The sequence below is a fragment of the Hydra vulgaris genome, chromosome 08, assembly GCF_038396675.1.
Source record: "Hydra vulgaris chromosome 08, alternate assembly HydraT2T_AEP".
Lineage (NCBI taxonomy): Eukaryota > Metazoa > Cnidaria > Hydrozoa > Anthoathecata > Hydridae > Hydra > Hydra vulgaris.
Genome location: NC_088927.1, coordinates 37269835 through 37282094, shown reverse-complemented (window position 1 = coordinate 37282094; position 12260 = coordinate 37269835). Strand labels below are relative to the sequence as shown.

The 12260-nt window shown below is 26.9% G+C and overlaps 1 protein-coding gene across 1 annotated transcript; it reads left to right on the top strand.

The window, feature by feature from the left end:
* Positions 1-378: 378 nt before the first annotated feature.
* Positions 379-4688, top strand: LOC136083804 (uncharacterized). The gene is made up of 6 exons (XM_065803619.1): positions 379-455; positions 1449-1693; positions 2943-3134; positions 3244-3387; positions 3611-3781; positions 3976-4688. Exons 2-6 carry the CDS (start codon positions 1598-1600, stop codon positions 4537-4539), a joined length of 1167 nt encoding a protein of 388 aa, XP_065659691.1. The 5' UTR covers positions 379-455; positions 1449-1597; the 3' UTR covers positions 4540-4688.
* The last annotated feature ends 7572 nt before the right edge of the window (positions 4689-12260 follow it).

Genomic DNA, 12260 nt, shown 5'->3' with positions numbered 1-12260 from the left:
TATTTTTGTCCTTTTATAATAAGGCCATTAGAGATTGTCTGGTTGCTACTGTAAATAGGACTCTAATAATCGATTTGATTGCGACATATCGCAGCTTTTTAGCTACTGATTTTAGGCCGGGTGAATAAAGATGAGCAATTATAATACAATCTCTTTATTAAAAACTGCGATATGTAGCTATCAACTAGCTATTGATTTGTGGCTATCTTGTAGCCAGCTACACAAATTGCTTTTAATCAGTAATTGGTCAGTTTTACGTGAATAAAAACTTTAGGAGCTTTTGTTATATTTTTGTTTACGTAAGGGTAAGCAGTATACTTAGTAATTGGTCAATTTTACTTTAATAAAAACTTGATAAAAATTGCTCATTTTTATTCACCCGGCCTTTAAGTCGAAATGTTTTAATACAGTTGTAGTTTCGGCGCACTGTTCCAGACTTGTGGAAAAAGATGTTGGTAAGATAGATAAGCGCAGTCAGTTTACTATTGACAATTGATTTTTGTTTATTTTATGTCATTAGAAACAGCACAAAATTCTTTATAATAAAGAACTAAAATAATTTTGAAATATTTTTGTTTAAAACCTAATGTAATCAAAGTTAAAAGATTTTCATAAGTGTGGCGCTACTGCAGTTTTTCCCACCCCCCCCCCTTTTTTTTTTTATGATTGATTATGATAGAGAATTTTATGCTGATTCAGAAAAATATAAAAACGTAGACCTGAAAATAAACGGAAAGTGCTCTAATTCGAAGTCAATGTTGTAAAAAATCCCATTAAAAACCCTAATATTCGCCATTTTTTTTCAAAACGCTTTCATTTTTAATGAAAATTAATTACCATTCCATAAGTGTTTTCCTTGCTATTCAGTTTTAACCCATTTTACTCTATATCTCATAGGATATTTATGATGTTGTGTATATATATATATATATATATATATATACAATTTATGACATATATATATATATAAATAAGATCTTTTTTATATATATAATATCATAAATATCATATCAGTACTAAATTTATATATATATATATATATATATATATATATATATATATATATATATATATATATATATATATAAGTTTAGTTTATTTTTTTGATAATACTTTACCTATATTATATTGCTTTATATTACTTTTAACTAACTTTTATTATTTTTATATAACATATATTATAATATATGTAATAATAATATATATAATATATATATAAAATACATGTATTATATATATATATATATATATATATATATATATATATATATATATATATATATATATATATATATATATATATATATATATATATATATATATATATATATATATATATATATATAAAAAGATATATGTGTGAGTGTGTGTGTAGTCTATTCTTTTGATATTGCTTTACATATATGTAAAGCATTATCAAATGCATATCAAATTCTAATGTCATTTAGGGATTATAATCATATTGGTGCACTTCCTGTATCATTGCACTGTGGTGTAGAAAAACCAAATTTGAATTTTTATCTTGAACAACTGGTTGATGAATTGCAAATTTTAAGTGTTCCTTTTGATTTGAAAGGACAACAAATGGTTATTTCTAATGTTGATTTTATCTGTGATACCCCTGCACGTTCATTTGCCCAAAATATTTTTAATCACAATGCATACTACGGATGTGGGTACTGTAATATCAAAGGTGAGTATTGTTACAATCGTATTATTTTTACAGATCAGAATTGTACACCACGTTCTGATGAAAGTTACAAAAGTATATCAGAAAATAATCAGCATGGCCCTTCACCTCTTTTGAATATTCCTCAATTAAGTGGACTGCAATCGTCATGTCCTCCAGAATATATGCATCTGGTACTCCAAGGTGTGGTGAAAAAGTTATGCACATATTATTTCACTAAAGTACCTTTTCTGCATTTATTTTGTAGACTTTCACAACATTTACTGAGTAAATTATCCGCTGAAATCGATGATATAAGGAAGTATTTACCATCAGAATTCCACAGAAAACTTAGTTCTTTGGTTAATTTTAAAAACTGGAAAGCCTCTGAATTTCGACAGTTTGTTTTATATCTTGGACCATTTCTCTTACATGATAAATTGCCAGATCGGTATTATGACCATTTTATTATGTTGCACTTCAGCATGTATGTTTTGGCTTCTGATGAATATGTTGCTTATCATGTTATTGCATCTGAGTGTGTTAAAAAATTTGTTGAATTTATGCCTATATTATTTAGCAAAAGATCTATGGTCTATAATGTGCATGTGTTAATTCATCTAGCTTTTTTTGTAGTAAAATATGGACCTTTGGACTCATTTTCTGCATTTCAATTCGAAAATATGTTGGGTTTATTAAAAAGACGAATTAAAACAGGTAGAAACATTTTTCAACACGCAATTGTTTGCTTGAATGATCTTCGATCAGTAACTAATAATCACTTGAACACTGTAAAGATTTCTACTGATCTGCCGGATTGTGCTTTTGTTATTGATGATGGTTCCATTGTTTTATGCACTAGTACAAGTCTTGACTGTTTACATATATCTGGAATTCTTTTATCTTATGTGAAGCCACTTTATACATTTCCGTACTCATCAAAAGTCCTTAGAATTGGATATTATCAGAAAAGTCGCACACATGCTTATAATGTTAGACCCATTCGAAAATGTATCATGATTATTTGTAGGGAAAACTACTTTCTAATTATCCCATTGGTCTGCAAATTAAACTAAAGTTTTAAAGTTTCTATGGGTTATAATTTTAATTTATTTACAGAACTTGATTAGTTTTTTTTTAATTTTTTAAAAAATTTTGTGTTGATTTAAAAATATATCAATTCATTTGAAGTCTTTATACTATTTTAACTGTGTATTTTCTAAATAATAAATGTATAATTTTTATGTTACATTTTGCAAATGTTTTATTTCAGATGAATTATATTGTATATTTGTATTGTGACAGTGAAGTTCTGGAATTAAAAAACTGTGACATAATAATGTCAGAGAAACTAAAAAATTGGTCTATGGATGATTGGAGATCTCGTGGTCAAACATTAACGGAAGATGACCTTCAAATAAAGGCAATGCATAAGGATGGTATAAATGCGGCATGCATATTACAGATAAGTATTTTATACCCTGTTGAAATTAAAAAATAAAAAGTGTTTCAGTAGTAACATTTTTTAAAAGTAAATTAATCTTACAAAATTGTATTTTTTATTTATTTTATACGTTTCAGTTGGAATTGATACGAAATTGCTTATTCAAAAAATTCAAAAACTTGTAGTAAACAAAAATTTTACTCCTAAAAACGGAGTCCTTAGACTTATTGATCGTGTGGGTCAAACCAAAAGGCAGAGCATTCCACCATTGAATGTGAGTGTTTTTAAACCAATTTAATAAATTATTTATATTGTAATCAATATACTAAGTATTGCAGAAAATGTGTGGAATATTTAATTTAGGTACTTTAATTTTTATGATCTAAATTTATTTTGATTTCTGGTGGGCTTTCTTGATAATATAGATTTTTGTATACGTTTATTGTACATATAAAACTATGATTGTACAAATACTAAAAAAGTTATTTGTTTTGTAGCATATTCTCACTGCAGAATCAGAAGTAGAAATTGAATTTAATACATCAAAAAAACAAGAGAACTCCTATAAATCTACAAAACGGAAAGAGAAAAGAAAAAGCCTTTCTGAAGAACCGTCTTTACCATCATGGCCGTTGTGGGAGCCACCAAAGCTCTCCAATTCCAATTCAGTATACATTTTTAACAATTTTTTATCCCATTTGTGAAAATAAGAATTTTTATTTGGTTTCATTTGAATGGTTTGTTTGTTGTTTTTTTAGTTACCATTTTTAAATGAAAGAATCAGTATAAAATAATTAGAATATAGTGATAGAGTTTTTATATCATTTAAGAGTATTTATAATCATTGTTAATCTTGTTTTAGAACCTTTTGTCTGTCTCTGCCTCAATGGATCAAGTAGATGACTCGCCAGTTACACAGACAGTGTCTCCATCAGAGTTGCAGTCTGTTTCACAAATTCAACCACTATTGCATTCATCTTCTTCCTTTTCTTTGCCATCTCAAAAAAATGGGATAGACCAAATAAATAACTTTATTCTGAAAGCAAACGTTGAACCCAATACTGTTGAAGGCATTCAATTTATAGTGAATGCCATGTACAGAAAAGTTTGCGGGTTGGAAACCGAAATGCGTACCATACGTTCACTTTTAGACACTAACCATGGTAATAACGAAAATATAAATATAGATTATTTACCAGCAAATTCAGTTGAAGAGTTTGATTCACTAGAAAAAAAAATAATTCACTCTAATGATAAAGATATCATTTGCAGAAAGATGAAGCAAATTGGTGGGAAAAATGTAAGTGACTTTTTAAAAAATGCTTTGAAAACTTGCATAACAGACAAGCTATGTTGCAGCATCAATCGAACTGGTGCAGATAAAAAGCGTAGGTTTATAGGACCAGTCGAAATTTTTTTTTTTTGATGCAGCTTACTGTTTATTTCCAACTGCCACTGAATCCAGTATGACTACCTTAATTGCGAAACACTTGAAAAAATCTAAAGATCGATATTTTGCAACAAGAAAGAGAAATTCTTCTTTAACAAATGATTTAAACAGTCCTGTTAGAAAAATTCGAAAATTAAACACTGACTCGTGTAGTGATTCCAGTTAAATTATTTTTTAAATTTGTTTTATTATTTATTCATCTTTTTTTTTTTTTAGTTATTTTATTCTTCATATATATTTTTAAATAACTTTTAATATTATTAATTTAATTTAAGCAAAAACATTTAGTTGTTAATGGCTTTTTTTATTTTTTAAAAATAATTCATACATTTTCTTTTAACATTTTATAATGACTTTAACATTTATAATTTTTTATTGAAACCAGTTTTAACATTTTGTTTTTAATTTGTTATAAATGCAATCTTATTTCAATGGTTATAATTCATTCCCCTGAAAAATATAGCATGCGATTTTTTCAGGAATATCTTCTAGCCTAACCGATATTTTCTAGCCTAGAAGTGTAGTTATTGTTACGAGTTTTCACTAGCTATTCTCTACCTTAATTAGCTAGCGGGTCGCTAGCTTATTTAGCTAGCAATTCGCTAGCTTATCAAGCTAGCGATCCTCGTGGCCAAATCGCTATCTTTATCGTAACGACTTGTAGCTAGCGATCCGCTAGCTTAAAAAGCTATCGATCCTCGTGGCCAAATCGCTGTCTTAATCGTTACGAATATCGCTAGCCGATTTCCCACCGGGTAGCAACTTTTATGAAAAATGTTTAGGCAATGATTACATTGAAGGTAGTAATGTTTTGTATAAATTTTCTTGAGACAATCTTTGCAGTAAGTAGACATTATTTAAGTAGTATAGTTTATAAAATGAAGTGATTGATCGAATGAAGTGAAATAAGGAAATAAACAATAATATGAACAGCAATATAGGTAATAATACTAAAAATAATAATAGTATACATTATTAATATAAATATAATTCAATTATTAAAATGATAAAATAAAAATAATATTTATTTAACAATTAAAATAAATAATGAAAAAAAAAACTATTAATGAAGTTAGGGAACGTAAATATATATTAAAAATAAATTAAAAGAAAATAAATTATATTAAAATAATAAAAGATTATGAATAACAATAAGTAAAATATTATAGTTATAATAAGTGAAAATATATAATAATAAATTATTAGGTTTTTACTTAGTCATATAAGTTAATAAGTAAAACTCAAGTAACTAATTTAACAATCTATATGAATATATAATAATAAATATATATAACAGTAAACAATAAATAAAAAAGAAAAAATTAATGAAAAATACAGAAAACAACGCTAGAAATAAAAAAACAAAAAAACATTTACATTAAGTTAAAAGCGCATTATAAAATAAACAAAAAATAAATTCTTCTTAAATTTCATTATAATCTTCTAGCTCTACTCTAATTTTTATAATATAAACTAGCTCTCTATAAATTCATTATAAACTATTTATTAATATTTTATAATGAAATTAGCTCAAGGTAATTTCATTTTCACAAACTTTATAGTAATAACATCTTTAGAATGTTGTTACTCTAATAACTGTAACTGTCTCAGAAATTTCAAAAAACATAAAAAAAAAAGTCTTTTTTGAACCAAATTTATATATATATATATATATATATATATATATATATATATATATATATATATATATATATATATATATATATATTTACCCTATATATATATATATCTACCCTATATATATATTAGGGTAATATGAGTACCTTAAACAAAAATTGGAATAATTTCAAAAATAATTAAGCTGGATCCAAAATTTTTGCAAATAAACAATATTTAGGGATCCCTTCTCATGATCCACATAGATATTTGGGCACCCGAAATTTTTTCTTAAAAACACAGAGGTTTTAAAAAAAAATCACAAAAATGCTCATATTACCCAGACCACTTGGTAATATGAGCACTTTAAATTAGCTCACAAAAAAACATTAATTTTGTAAAAAAAATACCAACCTATGTTTTCCGAAAGAAAAAAAACAAAAAAATCAGTTCGTTATTTTTTCAATTTTATCAATTCAAACATTTGAACGATAAAAATTCCATTTTATTGAATTTAAATTACAGAAAAATTTTCAGTATTATTAAAATATTAAAAAGTTTTACTATATTTTATTTTTATTCAAAAAACCAATTAAAACCACTGCTTTTTTAGGACTTTAAACTAGGTAATTTCAATAAAAATCACTGGGTAATTTGAGCATGCTCATATTACATAAAAATGGCACCTTTAAATAAAGTCAAAACTAAATGTTTCTATGCATTGTTTTTCAAGCTAAAAAGGATTGGATTTTTAGCTAACATATTTTTCTTTATGAAAAAATTAATTTCATTATTTTAGCACCAAAATTTCGCGCCACAGATTTATTCATGCGTGATGATATTATTTTTAAAACGCAAAAAATTTAACAGCCTTTTTAATTGATAATGATACCCGCTAATTACTGCAAATGATACCCACTAATTACTGCATATAGATTTACGCTAATTGTACTAATTCCTGTAATTACCACATAAAATCGATTCAAAAAATACATAGCAACTTTAACTTCATTGCTTACATCTAAGAAATCTTTAAGTATGTTCATATTACCAAGGTAGATTAGGGTAATATGAGCATATTACCCTAATCTACCCTATATATATATATATATATATATATATATATATATATATATATATATATATATATATATATATATATATATATATATATATATATATAAAATAACAAGCGTCATTTAATGCGCCATGATTAAATTCTTAAGACGAGCGTTGTCTATAGGTTTTCATTCTAGCTATCCACTTATTTATTAACAACATTACTTATTTGATAAAAAATTTGATAAAGAGCTAAAAAAGTTTTTACTGCCTTTAAAAAATTTTTATATTTTCTTATTGCAATAGAATGCAGACATTTTAAGAATTGTTACAACAATTAAAACGTCTATGTAATTATTAAATATAAAATATATAATTTATTACATAAAACAAAAAAAGTTATGCAATAATTTAGAGTGTATTAACTTTATTTTTTATCATTTAAATAATTTTATATTTTATTAATATAATTTAGAGTGTAATAATTTTACATTTATCAAACAGTCCAATTTATTCAAAAAAATTTGTATTTAAATCAACAACCGTGGCTTTTAAAAGCATTGCCGTTTATTATGCAATTAATTTTTTTTATTTTTTACAAATATGACTTTGTGTTTTTCATTTTAGTTACAATGATAATTATATTTTTGAGAGATAAAGTTATACTTTTGCAAGAGCCGTAAATTACTCGCATAAACTGTTTTAAGGGAGTGTGGGTCCTGTGTTTGGGCCCTGCGAATCAGCATTTTTGGTTTCGAATCGAATCTTAAACCGAACCAGACCTTGATTTGCAAATCAAATCAAATCACGAATCGAATCAACATTTTAAGGAAATCTAAATTTAATCATTTTTTTTGGTAAAAGATTACTACATCTATCCAACAACATTTGTGGAGTAGTCCAAGATCATCTGTATTTTTCTTTTACTCTAATAACATCTGTCCAATACCATCTAAAAATTTAACGACCCCTAACAACATCTTTAGAAAGATGTAACTACATCAGGTAATTTTTCTCCAAGTCCAATGTCCTGATGTTGTTACCCTGACCCTTTTTTTTAGTATATATTTCAAAAAAATAAAAGTTCCTATTCTCCCATTCTATTTCCTTACAATGGCTTGAAGTTATTTAAAGACACTCAACATTTACATTGCATTCGACTTCAAGTTAAAAATAAAAAAGAAATAAAACATCGTTTCTTGGTAAAATAAAAAAGAGAAGGGTTAAAATAAGACGTCTTTTTTTTTTGTGCCCAAATTAATGTTTCCGCACATATTTTTAGATAGAAAATGACGTGAATAATTTATTACATGACAAACAATTAGGTTGACTCATTCAGAAAAACAAGTTGTTGTTTGTACAGCTAATACAGATTAAGCCGCCTGCGAAAGGACAGGAAAAATATATTCGTTTTTTTCCCCAGTATTCTAGAGGGTAATTGTCACTGCTTCTGGTTTGTGAATAAATGAGGATTTCTGTAACTATGCAATCTTCAATGCATTTTTTGTGTAGAATTTTGCTGTTTTTCAGATTCTAGGTAAGTTTTCATTATTGCTATTATTTATAGAATTTACACAAGGAGTGATTTTGCGTAGCTTAAAATCAACTGACATTTCAATTAGATAGTTATTCACAATTGAAAGCTTGTTTTTAGTGTGCATTACGGCTTTAAATTTAGGATCTAAATATGTTGAGATAAGTAGCGTAGCATTTGCTAAATTAAAACGTGCATGTGGTTGCGAAAGTAGCTTTTAAAGCTGCTCATAAACAACTTTACGAATCTAATTGAACTTTTAAAGTATAAATGCAAGGTTTAACCAAACTGATAACGACAGTGGTAGAGACAGCGATAGCGACAGTGATGACAACAGTAATAGCGACAGTCATAGAGACAGTGATAGCAACAGTGGTAGCGACAGTGGTAGAGACAGTGATAGCAACAATGATAGAAACAGTGGTATTGGTATTAAGTAGCGTTGTTGCATCCGTAAGAGCCATTGTTATTGCCGTACAACTTTCACATGACCAATTCAGAAGTTTAAATATACTGTTGAACCTGGTTACAATATCAAGTGGTGGACAGGGTTCTCGAAGTCCTTTTTCAAGTTGATGTTTCTTTAAACATTTTAGATCTATAGAAGAGCTGTTGAAAAAACCTGCAGTTTTGTGTACTTATAAGGTTTTTAACTTGCTGTTGAACATTCAAAGCACTCTTGATGCATAGCTGAAGAACATGTGCAGCACATGGCTGCCATGTGCTGCACATATTCTTGATGCGTAGCTGAAGAACATGTGCAGCACATTGCTGCCGTGTAATTCCTAAAAGACTAGCAGTAGCAGGCGTTGCGTTTGTTGTGTCTGTGGTTGCACATAGAACATTTTCTATTTCAATATTTGAACTTTGCAGTTAATTAATAATAACCACTTTTGTTTTTTAAGAAGTATGATCTGCATTGATATCTTCAAGATTTGCCACAGATAAGCAACGCAATTTTAGGTTCCATTCTGTTAGAGTTATATAATGTTCCGTTAAAACTAAATAGTTGCTATTATTTGTAGCTTTCCAATGATCAAAGGTGATGGAACATTTACAACCTGACATTTCCGCAAGTATTACAGTTTTAAATTACTTTCCAACATTTAAGTCATTTATCTTACGGCAAAGCGTAAATGGATAGGGCGGTTTATAATTTTTATTAGTAAAAGTTTAACACAATTTTATAAAACCCTTACCAACCGAAGTCTCAAAAGAACGTCCACCTGCAACAATAAACTCCAATACAGCTTTGTCAAATATTTTCCAGTGTTCAATCGAGATAGACTTGTTAAGAAAATTGGACATGACGCTATGCTTAGATTTTTTTTAAACAAATGCCTTCTGAAACATCTGGCTTTGACAATTTACGTTTTTTTGTTCAACCTGCTTCTGCTTGAATATGCTTTCTTTTACAGAGATGTGATGCTGTGCCAGAGATTTGTAAACGTTAAGTGGCTTTGCACGTTTTACATAAATAAAAATGATCTTTTACTTCAATGTAGAACTTAATGACTCCCGCCATTCCATAAATAAGAAATATAGTAATTTTAAAGTGTTTGCAAAATCAAACATGAATTTTAAAAAGAACGTTTTCTAAAATAATTGTCTTCCAAGTAATAATCGTGTAACAGATGTTTTTTGATTCGTTTTTCTTTATAACATCAACTTATGAAAGAATGTTTCTTAAATTTGATTGCTCTCTATGAAATAAATGTACATAAATCAAAACTGCAATTGTAAATTTATTTTATAGCACGATGAAGTTTTAAAATCGTTAAAAAGAATAATTGCCCCAACTTTTACCTTATAATTGACAAGTTATTTTTTATTTTAGAAGTCATTCATAAAGTGTAATGCTAAATTTCCTAATAAATAGAAGTAAAAGATTACTGGTTCTTTAGCGCTGAGATCTTTAAGTAATATGGCGCATTATGTTCAACGAAAATCTCCGTGCAGAAGAGCAAATGATCTCCTTCCTACATTAAATACGCTACATACTTTAAGGACGAACCACTAAAAAACAAACAACCTATAAGAAAAGCTGTTTAATTATAGCAACCTGTTTTAGAACTATGTCATAAAAAAATATTTAATATTGTATGAGACCCCATAATTTTCGTAAGTTTATTAAAAAAACCTTGACTTGAATATATAGAGATCTTTCGAATCGGATCTCGAATCACTTTAATTGATTCAATTTGAAATTTCGAAACTTCGCAAGGCCCTAATATATATATACATATATACATATATATATATATATATATATATATATATATATATATATATATATATATATATATATATATATATATATATATATATATATATATATATATATATATATATATATATATATATACACACACACACATACACACACACACTCTATAATAAATTAGTAAAAACTCTCTTATGTAATTTTGTTTTTTTACAGGCTGTTTCTTTTTCTGTAGGTTCAGCAGAAAGAACCTACAGAAGAAGAAACTGCCTGTCGAAAACAAAATTAGATAAGTGTTTTGACTAATTTGTATATATATATATATATATATATATATATATATATATATATATATATATATATATATATATATATATATATATATATGAAGGGTGCAAGGTAAGAACAGGGGATGTCAGTTTTTCGCAAACTGAGATAAATTAAATTTAGTTTTTAAAGTCTTTCCGTACGTTATTTTTTTCCTTTCCTTATCACTAAAATAGACCATTAATTTTTATTTATTTGCTTCAAATTTAACACTGAAGGTAGTTTATGATTTGCACAACATGTTAATAAAAATAACTCAATATTTTCAAAAACTGACATTCTCTGTTTTTCCCTTTTACCATTTGGATTTAGGGGAAGCACAAGACCCTTGAACACTTACCGAGTCCCTAATATTATAAAAAATAAGTTTTATATAGTTGAATATGCTTTCTTCTGATGTGATGTTGTGCCAGAGTTTTTTTTCACGTAAAGTGACTTTGCACGTTTTGCATAAATAAAAATGATCTTTAACTTCAAAGTACGACTTAATGCCTCTCGTCATTCTAAATACTAGTGTTGCGAAGGTAAAATTTTCCGGTCAATTTACCCGAAAGTTTTGAAAATTTACCGCCAGGAAAATTTTGAAATTTTTTTTTACTTATTTTTATTATTCTTAAAAAAAAAATGTTTTTTAAAGGAAAATTTACCCTCTTCGAGTAAAAATTTACCGGCAAAATTTGAATCAAATTTTACCGGAAATTTTACACCACTAATAAATAAGAAATATAGTAATTTTAAAAAGTTTGCATAGTCAAAAATGAGTTTAAAAAAAAGTTTTATATAGTTGGGTCTCAAAAGAAGCCAAATTATATAAAAATTTCAAAAATATCAGCTATATTATAAAAAAATTACTATTATTATTTTTTAGGTGCTCCAAGAAGACCTAACGGTCTTGTCACAGAGCACCGCGGAACTGCATTTAACCAGGAAGTTCTC